This window comes from Lissotriton vulgaris, chromosome 4_1, assembly GCF_964263255.1.
Source record: "Lissotriton vulgaris chromosome 4_1, aLisVul1.2, whole genome shotgun sequence".
NCBI lineage: Eukaryota > Metazoa > Chordata > Amphibia > Caudata > Salamandridae > Lissotriton > Lissotriton vulgaris.
In genome coordinates, this window is record NC_141691.1 from 481,837,562 (window position 1) to 481,854,254 (window position 16,693).

The 16,693-nt window shown below is 42.6% G+C and overlaps 1 protein-coding gene across 1 annotated transcript in view; it reads right to left on the reverse strand.

Moving 5' to 3' along the window:
- Window positions 1-16,693, reverse strand: part of LOC147718867 (aryl-hydrocarbon-interacting protein-like 1) — a 196,616-nt gene that overhangs the window by 132,725 nt on the left and 47,198 nt on the right. Inside the window, exon 2 of the mRNA XM_086966794.1 lies at window positions 8,461-8,640. Within this exon, the coding sequence (XP_086822920.1) occupies window positions 8,461-8,640 (180 nt within the window). The remainder of the gene's footprint in view (window positions 1-8,460; window positions 8,641-16,693) is intronic.

Sequence of the window (16,693 nt, forward strand, 5' to 3'; positions counted from 1 at the left end):
AGAACTACGCTACGCAGCAGTTTGCAGAGTATTCGACAACTTCGCGTTCTCCACGGAGCGCGGAGTTGCCGAAACTCCGCAAACTCCGCGAACGGAGCGTAGTTCTTCGCCCAGGGTTAAAAATAACTTGTTGATCATTTGGGATGATGTATTCGTTTTTGCAAGGAACAAGGAAGAACATGATGCTAAATTAATGAAAGCTTTTTCTATTCTTGAAAGTAAAGGGCTTACAATAGAATATGATAAATGCAAGTTTGCAGAAAAAAAGTGTTACTCCTTTAAGCCAAATTATAGAAGAAGCAGAAGTTAAACCCAAACCTTCTTCGGTTCAAGCCATTAAAAATGCCACTACTCCTAAGTACAAGGACAATGTGAGATCTTTTCACGGGTTTAGCAGAATACTGCGCCAAGATCATACCTAATTAATCTGGAAAATGCGATCATATTCGTCAACTGTTGAAACAAGGATGTAAGTTTGCATGGTTACAACAGTGCGAGAAAGACTTAAGGAATATTAAGGATGTCATTTCTAATGTTACCAAGTTGCACAGTTTTGATCCTAAGCTTGCTTGTGTTGTTGCCACAGATGCAAGCAGTAAGGGGTTATTAGCCATGCTTTTTGGGGTGGATAGGCAGGGCCTGGAACACGTGATTGCTTTTGCTTCCAGGTCATTATCTCCCACCGAAGAAAAGTATCCCACTATTGAAAAGGAAACTTTAGCATGCGCTTGGGCACTGGAGCATTTTTGTCCATTGGTTTGGGAAAGGACTGTTCTGATACAATGTGACCATAAGCCTTTAGCACAATTATTGACCACAGAGGGTACAGCTAATGGTTCATACAGAATTGTTCGTATTTCTATGAGCATGCAAGATTTCATATACAAAATTACATATAAACCAGGAAAAGTTAATGTAGTAGCAGGTTGTATGCCTACATTGCTAGAGGAATGTGGGGATGAGAAATGGAACGGTTGTCAGATTGTGTTAGTTCATGATTCAGGACTCCCTACTATAAGGAAAGAAGATTGAATGAAAGAGTATGAAAATGATACCTTGATACAAGAAATCACCTCGTTTGTGGTTAATCATTGGCCTAGTATAAGGAATTTACCTGCTAATGTTAGACCTTATTGGGATGTGAGATCGGAACTTACTGTGGAGCGATGCTGGTTGCTAAGAGGTGAAAGAATTGTTCCTCCTATAGGTTGGGGTAAATAAATTTTGCTGTCATGCCATGAGGGTCATTTTGGTATTGGACACACTAAATCTTAAGATAAAAAACTCTTCTGGTGGCCGGGAGTTGATTCAGCTGTTGAACACATGGTAAGAGAATGCCTTGACTGCCCTAAAGCAGACAAATCTTTACAAACTTTTAAACCTCCAGTGGTGGAAGGAAAGCATCCAAAGAATATGTGGGAGTCTGTCGCTATAGACATTATGGGGCCCATCACAGATGTACATTATTGTTCTAATTGATCTTTTCTCAAGATGGCCTATAGTCAAAGTTGTGCAGAAAGCCGATACTAATGGTGTTCTGTTATTTTGTGATGAGATTTTTAGTCTAGAATGAATTATGTTGTCTATCGTGAGTGACAACAGAGTGCAATTTCAATCAGGCGCATATAAACAATATTGCAGCAGAATAGGAGTTGCATTAAAGACCACTTCTCATTATAACGCGAGTGGAAATGACGTGATTGAGAGGTTCAACTGTGTCATGAGTTATGCAGTCTGCTAGTGTCAATAAAAAAAATGGGAAATTAAGTTACTAAAAGCTGTCTGGGCATATAGAATCACCAACAATGATAATACTGGGATTTATCCATTTATGATTATGAGAGGACGTAGACCAAGAGCAAAACATCGCCCTAGTTGGTTATTCGATTGTAGTGCTGAATCATGGTCTTTAGAGACAGTTAGGAATACTATCTCTAACAAACAAGAAAGAAACAAACGTTATTATGATTTAAAAAATTGTATTAAGCCTGTGACCATTAAAGTAGGAGATTTGGTATGTTTACTTAAACCTGGTTTTATTCCAAAAGGAAAAAGTGATTGAGATTTTATATAATGCAATTTGCTTTCAAAATGGAAAAGTATAGAACCTCAAACGGGTTGCACTATGCAATAATCATATGCATTGGAGCAATGATGAAAATCACAGAAGAGCAACAGTGGATTTGGATGATGCTGTTGACATTGAAGAAGAAGCAAATGGTAGTGTGGAATTAAATTTCTTTTCGCAAGTGTTCAATATTATCCCAGTCTTTCTTATAAAAGGGCAACTAATTCTATGGATGTAAGTCATGATAATGTTAATACAGAAGGATCTCATATAGGCGAGATTGAACCTCAGCACATAGAAGTTTCTCATTCTTGTGTAGATGAGAATAAGGTAAGAAAACATATTTGTAAAGAACCTTCGTGGTTAAAAGATTTTATTGAGGAACACTGCAAATAGTATTGGCGCCTTATTGTGCTCTTTTCAATTTTAAGGGGGTGAATGTGTGTTGTTTACTTTACTAAGCCTCAACTTGATTGAATGCCATATCCGAGACCACTTTGAAGGAATTCAGCTCAGGATGTGCACTACATAAAACACTCACTTATGCATGTTTTAATAGCCAATAATTTCGCTCCACGTACAACAGCATAGACCTAATACATGAAGGACATAACTGACATCTCTTGATTCACTTATTGCAGTTCCGAGGGCATTGAGGTGGGGAAAAGTTAATGTTTAAGCACTATTGCTGTTACTAGATGAAACACAAGCATTCGGGAAATAACCTATTTTGAATGCATCTTTATCGGTGGCTCGGCTCGTGTTCTCTGGCTGGTGCCCTCTATCTTAGAGCCAAGCCAGATCCCTGGCCCTCCTCTCGCTGTAAATATGTTGGGATGCCCACCCCAAATATGTAACACAGCGTATAGGCAAGACAATATAAATATATCATTACACAACTTGCTTCGTGAGATTTATAATGTTCAGTGAACCGTAGGCCATGAATTTAAAAAAAACTCAAACAGTGGTTCAGTGTTTCTCTGGTGCTTTTTTAAGAACCAGGGAGACGTTTTCCACATATGTACACTGCATATTTATCGCTTCTGTTCTGATCTTTCGCTGTTCCTTTAATGTTATAGTTGCTGGTACTGTGTATTATCATATCGCACAGTAGAAAATGAATATGTAAATTATTGCCAGCTTTAGTTGATCAGAGAGTAGTTCATAGTCTCCCGATGTCATTCCTGACAAGAAGGTTTTTTTTCTTCTTCTTCTTCTAAGTGCAGCACCTGTCCATTTCAGTTTTCCTGTCAGGACTTACACTACAGCAATGGAAGTTTTAGGTCCCTTTCAGGCCTCCATCCTGGAGTTCATTTACAAATTGGCTCCTGCTTTATTAATATTAATGAGGAAAAAGGTTTTTCGACCGCCCATAAATATTAATTTTGCTATAGACTGATTTGTGCATCAGTCACATCACATAATGCTCGGCAGGCCGCTAAAAGCCAGTGAGCACTTTGCACCTACTAGTACTATATACAACCGGCCCATGGACACAACAGGCCCAGTGATCTAGGTACTATGGGACCTAATTCATAAACATAAGTTTACCCTTTGTAGTAAGTTTACTACTTTTGGATTTCACAATTCCATGTGTAAACTTACTACAAAAGTGTAAGTTACATATCTGCACTCCCAGAGTAAGGCATTTGGCTTACTTTTGCGTGGGTGGCTGACATCCCTTTCTAACCATTCCTTAAACTCCTCTTACTCTTCCCTAGTCTCACCCCCTTTAGTAGTAAGTCTGCCTTTTTCCCCACCAACTCCCCTATGCTCCTCCCACATTTACTACTAAAATCTATACTTCCATACTCTGGAGTCAGGGTGGAGAACTTTGCGCATATGTATCGGCAAAAAATACGTCTTGCATGTTTTTTGTTTCTTGTATTACATTTTGTAGTACTTTAAAACATACAAAAAAGTGCACTGTGAGGATCAGGCCATATGTGTATCTGACGTAACATTTACTTTGTTAAAAACCAAATTGATTAAAACAACCCGTCGAAAGTCAGATTGGCTAATGACCAAAAATAAAGATTGCTCAAACAACAAATTGAGATAAAATCATGAGGGACTATTAAATGAACCCGATGGGCAGACATTGTCAATATTTTATCAAAACTGCATAAAAGCTTATGACATTCTGTAAAAACATATTATGAATTTTAAATATGTGCTAAAAAGGCATGAATAAACAGTACTACGGGAAAAGTAGGGTAAATAACGAGTTTATGATTGTGCTAACCTTTTTTCTACTTTTACACCAAAAAGGAAAGTATGAAAGGGCAAGGAGGTGGCATAAAGTGGAAAAACCATAGCAGGGGTTTGTGTTAGGAAAGGGAGTTAAGGAAAAATACACAAAAGTATGTAATAGAGGCAGGGAAGAATTCAAGATGAAGGATGGAAAGAGAGGACAGCAACACAAGAAATACAACTGGGGTAGGACTCCCCCGAATAAACAGTAAAACAAGCATTATAAAATAAACTAGATTTGGCTATCATACAAGGGTTGTGAAAGGGATTCTTCTTTGATCAGCAGGAAAGGTAAACTACCTCATGTTATTCAGAGGTCTCTCTGAAGTCAGCACCGATTACATACATGTTGTTCATGTTTGCATCAAGGTCACATTTCTCCTCAATTTGTTTCAACAGGGGTTGAATCCAGTCCCTATCTTGGGTCCAGTTGGTCTTATAGCACTCAAATGATCACATTTCTTAATACTTGTGTATTGCTCACTAAAAGTGTGACTCAGACAAAGCTCCAATCAGAACCTTCCATTTAAATTCACCAGGCTGGGCAGTGCTCTACCATAAATGGCGGATGAAATATCAATTCACATATATAATGCATCTTTGAATAAAGGCTTTCTGAGAAAAACGTCTTATAGAAGCTTACTGGAAAGAAACACAGAAGCCCACACAATAGTAGGCAAGGAATCAAATTATAAAAAAAAGCTGCATGTAAACGATCAGCCATTGCAATGCAGTCAATGAAATTCTATTGCAAACCATGTAAGGGGCTACAAAACAAAGTGATATAATAGTGCAGTCCTCATGTATTTTGCATTTAATCAATGAATTAGTAAAAATATCTTGATATTTACGTGAAACACACAAAAGGTAATGGGAGGATGCTTGCAATAAATCAAACTACAGGTAATTGCTCGGGTAGCATTCCAGTCCATCCTCCTTTTGCCTAACCAGATTGACCCAGCCGTATTCACATCAGTCTTGACCATGTTAGTGGCAGCCGGTACTGTACGGGGATGGCGGGCGAGATGGAGGAGGAGTGGGCAAAAAAATAAGGAAAATTAAAAATTAACTTAGGTGGGCAGCCTTCTCCCCAATGTCATCTATCCTCTGCTCCTTAACCAGTAAGCACCCAGGCTCCCCTAAGCCAATCACAGCGCTGCAATGCTGCATTGTGATTGTCTGAGCGCTATGGTTCGGCACTAAGATGGAGAATGGGTACCTAGGCATGTTTTCTAGCCAGACTGTAATGAAGCCTGAGTGGAGAACATGCAAAGTGTGCAAGAGGGCTGGCCAAACCGCCATGTGCACTTCAGAGTGCAGCAACCACTTTTCCTCAATGTCATGGGAGCCAAGCCCCACCCCGCCCTAACCTGGCAGTTACTAAAAATAATATGCTAATAACTTCTGCTATTATCATTTTCTTTTTTCTTTTACACTGCTCCGAGAACAGTAGGGCGACGCTCTTCTGCCTTAGCAGAGGAGCCGTCACTGGATCTTGCGCCAATAACGATTGGTTGGTATTCGACCTGAGCGATTGACAGTGGTTAGACTTATTGCAAGCATCCTCCCATCACATGGTGTGGGTTTGATGATATTTACGTGACAATCGTGCACAAGGAGATTCCTCTCACACTCTATGACATGAAATCCAAATTTCAATGCGACATTAAGATGGCCCGCCTGCACAACAAGACTGCAAACGCCATGCATTTATCATTTTCACACTTTCTCTTTTCCTTGATAAAGGCTAGCTAGTGCCTGTTTGCCTTTAAAATGGTACATAAAGGGAGATTTTGTTATACACCAAAGATAGGCTACTTTTTTATATTGCACTTATTGCAAAAGTAAATCTATAACTGCACAATGACCCATGAGCTAATCAATATGTGAAAGACAATTCAATGAACCAATGGTTAAAGGGAAGTGTTGCTGACATTAGCTTTGAAAGCAACCACATCTGTCTGTAGCCACACTTAAGAATGAAAGCTGAGGCAACCTGGACAATAAGAAAAAATAGAGAGGGTGGAAAGGAGAGGCAAAAGGGAATATGAAGGATTTGCCAGAGGATGAAAATCGAGAGCTCTGTGATATTCGCCCCTCCTGGAGATGGGGACACCCAGGGCAATGAAATACTTATGGAAAAATATAATGCAAGAGGTGAGAGCATCTGTGTACCCCAGAGAAAATAATGGAGAAACTTTCAAGATGAAAGCTAGATTTTACCAAGTTAGATTCAACAACTTGTAGTAGGCTATTCAGTTTGAAAAGTTCACGGAAACAGGTATAACAATGAGTCTCAAGTTCTTTTTATACCAAAATCAATAAAAAAAAACCTGTGTCCCCTATCTTCATTTCATTTTATTACTTAGGCCCTTCAGTCCCTGCTGCACGGGGTCCCACATTCCTAATGGGGCACCCACCATGTCCAAAGCCTATATGTGAATGTCTGACATAATATCGACAGACAAAATATCTACATACAAAAATATCGGCACAAAAATTTCGAAATCAAAAATATCGGAGTCATATCTTCATAAAGGTAAGTACAAAAATATCGAAAAATTAATATCGTAGTACAAAAATAAATGTATTAATAATAATGTAAAAATAATTTTAAAATACATATAATGTTACAAATATTAAATAAAAATATTAAAACATAATAAAAAAATTAAAACTTATACATATACATTTAAAATAAATTAAACACTTAATAATTTAATGTAATTTTTTTTAATTAAATTTAATTGATTTAATTTAAATTTATTTTATTTTTACCCTGTACGCCTGTACCCCAAAAACCCAAAACTGACCCTGAACCCTAAAAATATCCTTGTACCCCAAAAACCCAAAACTGACCCTGAACCCTAAAAATACCCCTTTACCCAAAAACCCAAAACTGACCCTGAACCCTAAAAATACCCCTTTACCCAAAAACTGAAAACTGACCCTGAACCCAAAAAATACCCCTTTACCCAAGAACTGAAAACTGACCCTGAACCCAAAAAATACCCCTTTACCCAAGAACTGAAAACTGACCCTGAACCCTAAAAATACCCCTTTACCCAAAAACTGAAAACTGACCCTGAACCCTAAAAATACCCCTTTACCCAAAAACCCAAAACTGACCCTGAACCCGAAAAATACTCCTTTACCCAAAATTAATTAATATTATTTAATTACCAATTAATTATTAATTAACAATAACAATAAAGTAAATATATTAGCACATTAGCTGTAATTAATTTAATTTAATAATTAATAATATTTTCCCAATTAATTAATTAAGAATAACAAAAAATTATATATATAAAAAAATTACTCTAATTAATGTAATTAACTAATTAATAATAATTAATTACCAACTAATGAATAATTTATAATATGTACAAAATTATATTAATTATTTAACTAATTAATATTAATTAATTATTAATTCAAAATATTTACAAACATATATTAATTAATTAATTATTATTAAATTACTTCCCACCCTATTCTTCTATAAACCCATAACCCGCTACAGAACATATTTATCAATTAATCAATTAATTAAAATTAATTAAAAATTAATTCTCAATTAATTAATTAATTATTCCTACTAATTAATAATTAATTTAACATAATTAAATTACTTCCCACCCTATTCCCCTATAAACCCACAACCCGCTACAGTACTAAAAGACAATATTTAATTAAATTACATTAAAAATAAATAATAAATACAATATAATATACACTAAATTTATTTAAAAATTGATATTAGTAACATCGAAATTATTTATTTCGATATTATTGACATCGATATTTAAAACTTCGATATTACTAATATCATACTAATATCGATATTAAGACTGTCGATATTACTTACCTTCTATATTATGTCCCATCGATATTTAAACTTCGATATAATTGTATATCGAAATTTAAAACTCGATATTTTGTCTGTGTACCCTATATGTATCTGTTCAGTTGCAACGTTTATTTTATAAATGTAGGGGCCCCTTAGAAACGTCCAGGAGTATTCCATCATTTTGTGTTACACAATTAGTATTCATCCATATACCTCTGATGAGGATGTCTAGAGCATTGACATGTGGGTATGTAGTGACTTGAAAAAAGAAGAGAACATTACTCACAATGACATCACACCAGAACTCTGCAACCTCCCCAATCCGCATTGAGGTTAGCAAGGTCTCCCACACCTCCATCTTGAATAGTTTTCCAGTGATCATCTCCATAGGGATGCCAACGCTCCGGCTATCATCAATCACAGTCCTCTTGAAATCTGCTGTCAGTGTCTGGAAATGGAAAGTGAGCTACACAGGAAAGGGAAGAAAGGAATGTGAAGTTAATTCAAGTTGTAAGTGCTAAGTAGTTAATCGTGAACAGTGAGAAGTCTGGTTTCAGAGGCCTCAGGGCAAACTGGCAATGGAGGCTTTTATTGGTATTGTCCTAGGGTCTCTTTGCCAAGAACCTCAAACTGTACATTGTATACTCCTTTGTGCACTTGACACTCAGGAAATCAATGACCAGTCAATGTTTTTACTTTAATCCACACATATTTAATTACTAAACACAACATCACAAATATATATAAAATTACAATGGAAACAATAGTTTAGATCATCTATCAGGCCTTGCAATAATAACTATGGTGTAATCAGGTCCTAAAGATTAATCAGAGGGAGCAACAAACCCTATAAACTGTGTCTGTTTCCATTTTTTACGAGGGTCTATGTAATAATCTATGTGCCTTTGTGCTAACCAGCAAAACTTCCTTAGCGACATACAGCACTAATCTCAGCTGGTACACAAAAAGCCAGATCTACAGGCTTTGTCATACTTTTCACCATTGGTAATATAGCCTTACGTACTGCCTTTGACAATCAGTTTTCACAATCAGCAAATAAAGGCTGGAACATTAAAATGATCATAAGGTTTCAACCAACATTCAGGCAGACCCAAAGCATAAAACATAGCACAACGTAGCCCTTAGAGCATACACATATTACATATGGCAAGACCTAACGGTGTAACATGTTAACTTAAAAATCTCCAAAATATTTAGCTAGACTCAAATTTCTCATAAACGACAGATCCTATGTTTGCATTCCTGCAGGAAGTGGCCACCCCGGTCACTCTCGATCTCCTCTAGCCTTCCAAGAATGAAGAATCGATGATGCAGTAGACAATACAAGCAAACTAGTTTATTCACAACATACACTGTAGTGGAGTGCAATCTGACCAGCCACCTATGATGTCTGACGAGGCACTGACTATAACAAGCATAAAGTTACATTATGTATGTTGCGGAGTCCACAAAGACCCGCCTACCATGGAAAAACACTGGTAGGTGTCGTAATACAAGGGGGTACAGAACATACGTCTCAATTCCACAGCCTGGTACAAGCTATCTGCATCTCAAGGTCCTCTGGCCTATCCTCCCCTCCAGACAGGTGGGTGCCTGGGTGCCGCTCGAAGCTGCGTGGAAGGACACTGCTGGTTCGTGAAGAGTTTGCCTTTTTTTGTCCCTGGGAGGCCAAGTGCTGCGTGTTGACGGCGGAAGGAAGAGCGGGACTGCGAGTCCCAGGAACGCCAGCGGCTCGGCTGGCCGCCGCACCTGTGTGGCTCTTCCCCTCTGACCCCGCCTCCACCCAGGTGCTTAAATCCACGCCTTGCGGCCCCCGCTTCGCGGGTGCTGCTCGAAGCTGCGTGGAAGGACACTGCTGGTTCGTGAGGAGTTTGCCTTTGTTTGTCCCTGGGAGGCCAAGTGCTGCGTGTTGACGGCGGAAGGAAGAGCGGGACTGCGAGTCCCAGGAACGCCAGCGGCTCGGCTGGCCGCCGCACCTGTGTGACTCTTCCCCTCTGACCCCGCCTCCACCCAGGTGCTTAAATCCACGCCTCGCGGACCCCGCTTTGCGGGCGCCGCTCGAAGCTGCGTGGAAGGACACTGCTGGTTCGTGAGGAGTTTGCCTTTGTTTGTCCCTGGGAGGCCAAGTGCTGCGTGTTGACGGCGGAAGGAAGAGCGGAATTGCGAGTCCCAGGAACGCCAGCGGCTCGGCTGGCCGCCCCACCTGTGTGACTCTTCCCCTCTGACCCCGCCTCCACCCAGGTGCTTAAATCCACGCCTCGCGGACCCCGCTTTGCGGGAGCCGCTCGAAGCTGCGTGGAAGGACACTGCTGGTTCGTGAGGAGTTTGCCTTTGTTTGTCCCTGGGAGGCCAAGTGCTGCGTGTTGACGGCGGAAGGAAGAGCGGGACTGCGAGTCCCAGGTACGCCAGCGGCTCGGCTGGCCGCCGCACCTGTGTGACTCTTCCCCCTTGACCCCGCCCCCCCAGCCCAGGTGACCTCTAGACTCACTGGTTATAAGAACACCAAGGGTGACGCGCCACGCGGGACGCGCCACGCGGGACGCGCGCGGGCGGGCGCCGGGCTAAGCCCGGGCAAAGGGCGGGCCGTTTTAGGCCGTTAGAGGACAGAAGAGACCGGACCTGGCCACCCCCCTAAGGCCCTTCTTCCCGTTCCCTCTCGCTGCCTAGTCGACTGCCCAAAAAGTTGGATGATACACCATGGCCAGCAGGGAAACAAGAAGTAAGGCTGCTACTGCAGTCTCAGGTACTATGGACAAATTCCTCTCTAAATTTAACTTGACGGCCAGCAATGGCCCCTTGTTACCTGCAACACCAATAGAGGAGGGTGTAGAAAATAATGGTCTGTGTTCTTCTAGTTTAGCAGCCAACACTAGCACTCCGCTAATGCTTGATGCCACCCACCTGTCTTTAATGGACAGTATTGACCAAACTATAGAGTCCGTACTGCAACAGCTCAGGACACCATCATTCACACAGAGGGATAGGGACACATCATGGGTCATCAGTGATGTGGAGCTCTCCCCTGTCGTGGAGCTGGCACAGTCCGGGGATCATGGTAAGGATCCTAATTCGATGGAGCATGCAGGGTGTAGAGCGGATCCTGTACCGAAACTAAAAAGGAAAAGATCAAGAAAACCAAAAAAAATGCTAAAAGGGCCAAAACTGATCCCATATTGCCCATGAGGGAAGATAGTTTAAGTCTCTCTGTGCCATTAGCTTCTGGTAATGATGATCTGGAAGTGCTGGTAACTTCACCCATCCCCTCTGCACCTGTGCCCCCTGAGCCATAAATCTTCGGCGGGGTTTCCCCAAACAATGTAGAACTTCTTATTACCTCGTTTACTGATATCCTTAAGAGCTTTCTAAATCCCCTTGCCCTCAAACTAGACTCAATCGAGCCTACCGACGTCCACTGCACCCGCTGGGAATGGTCTGGCGATGGTATCCCGCATCCCAGCTGCCGGTGACTCTATGCGGCGGGGGTAGGGGTTGCAGACCTTCCCCCTCAATGGCTGGCCAAGGGCCCACTGACACGTAGTCACCAAAGAGTTACTGCCGGCCAGGAATCCTGCAGAAGCTTGCCGTCACCAGCCAGCCAGGGAAACGCAGGGGACCAAGGCCAGACCATATAAGATAAAAAAAAATGTATGTGAGAAAAGGCAGTGGACTTCAGGCAGCGATGACAGAGGTGAACACACGCCCGTGGCACAGAACGTCAGAAAGGTCAACAGCGCTGAGGGCTGGAGAAAAGGAAAGAGAGCTAGACGGGAGCTACCTCCCGGGCCGTGTGGTGACAAAAACACACGTAAACCATCAGAGCCAGAAACAGCAGAATGAAGAAGGTGATCAGAAAAGGAACCACGAAAGACATGGAGTCTGAACAAGCCTTGTAAATATCCCCAGGACACAGGCACACCTCGTCAGACATAGAGAGTCAAGAATAAAACGTGTCAGGAGAAGTAGAACACAAGACAAGCGTGCCGAGAGCGAAAAGAGCAGGATAATACTAAAGACAACAGAGAGGCCACAAACAGGTCATCCACCGGATCCGGCCCCCTCCAGCTACTAACCAGGCCGGGGAGAGATAAACAAACAGAACCTTATCACCTCAAATCCCCGCCCTCAGAAGGGTGCCAAAAGGGTCCGATCCAGTGTCCGCTCCGTCGGTGTAGCCAGTCAGTTGTATTGGGCCCGCAGCATTCTTCACCAAATGTCGAAGCTCAATGTTTAACTGCAAGAATAAAAGTGGAGTGGTGTGGCTCACTGGTTAGAGGCGGCAGACCCGGAAGCAGAGAACGGCCCGGGACCAGGGTTCAATTCCCGATGTGGCAGGGTTGTGGACCAGGGTCAGCGGACTCGATAATTCTCGCCTCGGTGCCTACTCTAACCAGGGATCACACCCGTCAACTCTGGGAATTAGCTTGCCTCATCTCTACAATGGCCCCCCACATTCGCCGGGGATGCCTGGTTTCACCTTGAAGATACCCAGTAGGGACCATCTCACAGGGATAGCCAGGACGGGTTCCCCAGCGGTCTACAGCGCCACGACGCCTCAGGGCAGCAGTGCGCTTTACAAGACACATACATACATACATTTACAAAAGATCAATGACAACAGTAAAATAAACAATTCGCTCTCAGCATGTTTGAGTATGCAAGATTTATTGGGAACCCAATTAGAAAGTAATCACAATGTTAAATACGTGCGCATGGAGACCTCAGCAAAGCTCACTGAGTGCCCAATTGGTATGACAGTGCAGAGACATTTTATAGGTATAAGCCCCCACAGGATGGGCATCATAGCATACGTAATCTGGATCAGGCTATGACCTGCTAGACCAATCAGTGAAGTGCACATATGGTGTGATACCCTTTTAAGGCTCGAAGTGTGCCTACATTACTCACGTGTCATCTACGAGAGCAGAATTGTGTTTTTCCATAAAGGTGAAATCTGCGTTTCTAGTGTACGTGGGTTTTGCACGTATTTGACCAGCTAGGGCAGGTCATGTCGACATCTTTTACTGGAGATATGAGGTTTGGCAATAGCAAGCTAAAAGCTGAAAGCTGGCATGTCATTTCTCGGAAGCCTTGCGTTTGCTCTGCACGTTGCAGCTGACTGAGACTGGCTTGACACACAGAATGGAGCGTGCGACCATTCTGTGGATTTCTGCTGGTGTCTTTCTTTAGTAGTTCAAAAAAGACTATAGGCCTGAAAACATGTATTTGGTATCATATAAATGTCTGCTTCGTCATCCCCAAATCTGATACTAAATCATATGTTAATCAGAAGTCATTCATCTTTATCATCTCCTGTTCCTCATCCTCATCCTCATCCTTGTGAGTGTGGTGTTGTGAACCACCTTTCCTGAATATGCAGTTGGCACAGGACCTGAAAATTGCTGCACAACAAGATGGGCATATTCTTATCAGAAGGCACAGTGTCAAAAGAGCTGCTATCACTATTATAACTGCCTCAAGTATCCATGAGCCCCAGCCTGTGAACCACTTCATCACATCTTCCCATAGACTACCTGTGTGTATCCCGTGGGCCTCATCTCTTATATCTTTAATTTTTTTAATTGCTTTTATTATATTCCCGCTGTTATCCGGAATAAATACAGAGCATTGGCTCTGAGCCAGGGAAGATGCTGGGGAAGATGCCTCATGGAGGACGGAACAGACTCCTCCCTCCTTGGCCAGAATCATATCGAGAGCAATCCGGTTTTGAATTACGACAGCCCTCATGGAGGTGAGCTCTTCTGTTATATTTCCTAAGGCATCAGTGGTAGAGTCCGCTAGATCTTCAATCTTCCTGGACAACTGGTGTATCCGTTCTGAAGTATAGACATTGCCTAGTATTGGAACCATTGCCCCAACACCTGTTAACACGTGGTCTACCCAAGCGGCCGTTCTCTTGGCCCTTACCAGTGTCATCTTTGGTTTTTCTGCTGGCACTAATTTTGTGAAGTGGGTCATTCTTGGGATGATGGATGCTAAATAGCAACTTCCATACCATCCTGGGGGCAGGTAGAAGTATGCCCATGGACCACAAACAAAGAAAAGGCCTTTGTAACCTACCAGACCTGGTGACGGCTCGTCACGACTCCTAACTCGAGTTAGTCTGGTTGTGTGGTTACAGCTGCTCATTCCCATGTAAATCTGGGGTACTGCCTTTATGGGTGGTATGCCTTTTATCTTGTTTATCCTGTCCTCACAATCAAATAGGCCCTGCTCTCCTTGAGCGACCTCCTCGAAGGTACATCCAAATGAGATGCACTCCTTCCAATTGTCTTTGGACAGCAGTTCTGAAAGGGTGCATGTTCTGGTAGCCCCCTTTGGAAGAACCGGCACTCTCTTGGGTGTTACTACTTCTTCCTTGAGGATGCAGGAGGGGGCTGGAACTTCCCCTACCCTGAACCTTGGTATTTTCAAGTGGCCTGTTTCTATGTCATCCCAACCTGCCCTGCCCTTCCATTCCTTGTTTCTGAACGCCCTGTCAAATCCCTTTAGCATCTCTAAGTCTCCCTTAGTTGGCTGCATATTCATACAAGGGATCCTCTTAGGTCTGGGAGGGGGGTCTGTTGTCCTTCTGCTATAGCTATAGCCATTACTGCCGCTGGGATCAACAGTCAGTATTTCAGATGAGGGTGTACCTATCGATACTGACGCAAACATGCCGTGTTGACTTTGTAACATGTCTCGCAATAGGACACAGCCTACATATTTGGATAATGGCAGGACGTTGTACTTTAAACTATGTGTGGTGTCTGTGGGCAGGTGTGTGCAAACATAGCAGTCAGATATATTCAAAATTGTCACATATAGTTTCAACATTTCCACATATTGGTTCCCTTCGTAGGTATCCCACAATCCTTCTTTGTCCCCTTTATTCACATCCACCCCCACACCAGTACTGTTCATTGTTATATTTTGTTCATAGTCTCTTGGTGTTTTTGTTGGCTCAGTTCCACCACTACCATCCCCCACCCTTCCATTGAGGTGTGGTATTTCAAGCTCATTAGAATATGTTATTATAATTGCTGTCACTATAACCGCTGGAACTGGTAACAATATTGCAAGAATCACTGCTCTCCAATTACATGTATGTCTCTCAGGACTGCATGACTCTGTACAAATCTTTCCCTTTCCTATGCTATGCAATCTTCTTGTGAATAGGCCCTGAATTTATTCTTGGTCCACTCGGTCTTGTGAATAGGCCCTAAATTTATTTTTGGTCCACTCGGTCTTGTGAATAGGCCCTAAATTTATTCTTGGTCCACTTGGCGCTATGCTGGCTGGCCCTTAGAGTCAAGCATTTAACCACTGCTCTTCTCTCAGTTTTCAATGTCTCGAACAGGTCTAGGACCAGTGATTTCTGTTGCACAATGGATGGTGTTCAAGGTTTTGAATAATGCTAGAACCAGAACTCTGTATCGCAAAAATAGAACTATTGAGAATGTCAAAACGTAGGTCTGTTAACTCTTGCTCAGGAATTTGCTCTTGGCCCGCCGGAAAGGAAATGTCATTGGAAATCAAATGTATTAGCTCACTGAGCAATAGTGGCCTCGGTACCAGCAGGGTCAGAGTTGCAGTTATGTCTTTTCCCGGGCATAAAATGGTTAATTCTATCCTGGACCGTTGTCCGCAGGCTTGTATTGACACAGATCGAAGTCTATTTGTCAGGAGCATTGCATTTAGCCAGCAGTCCGTTGATGATTAACTGGATTGTTCATGTTTCTGTTTGCTGTGGGAGCGAAGGTGGTATCCCTTGCTGGGCACGGCGGCTGCTACCTGAATCGGTTGCGTCCTTTCTCCGTCCGTTACTTTCTTCGTGTGTGATGCATGAATCCACGAAGCTACGCCTTCACACTTCACAGCTGTGACCGTCGTGAGGATGACCTGCCTTGGCCCCTTCCACCTCGGCTGCAAGCAATTCCTCCGTGTGTGGGCCTTGATCCAAATCCAGTCACCAGCCTTTAGGTCATGGGCTGGCGGTGTCACTGCATCTGAAAGGGACGTCAGCACCTGGCAGTTGAGGTATCGTAAGACATGTGTTAACTCTTTACAGTAACATAGCAATAAGTCGTCCATTACTGACAGGGGGGCTGTTGACATATGTCCTGGTATTTGCATGGGTCGGCCAAATATAATCTCATGGGGGCTTAACTTTGTTATTCTGTCTGGTGTACATCTCATTGCTAGAAGTGCTAGAGGCAGCGCGTCTACCCACGAAAGGTCAGTTGACGCACAGATCTTTGCAATTTTATTTTTCAGAATTCCATTTCTGCGCTCGACAGCCCCTGCCGCCGGCGGGTGATCGGCGCAGTGTAGCCTTTGTTTTATGGCCAATCCCTTACACAGTCCCTTTATGACGTTGGAAATGAATGCAGGCCCATTATCGGATGCCAGGACGGAAGGTACCCCAAATCTGGGCAATAGCTCTTTAAGTAGACACTTTGCCACGCTCTGGGCATCACAGTGTTTGGTGGGGTAGGCCT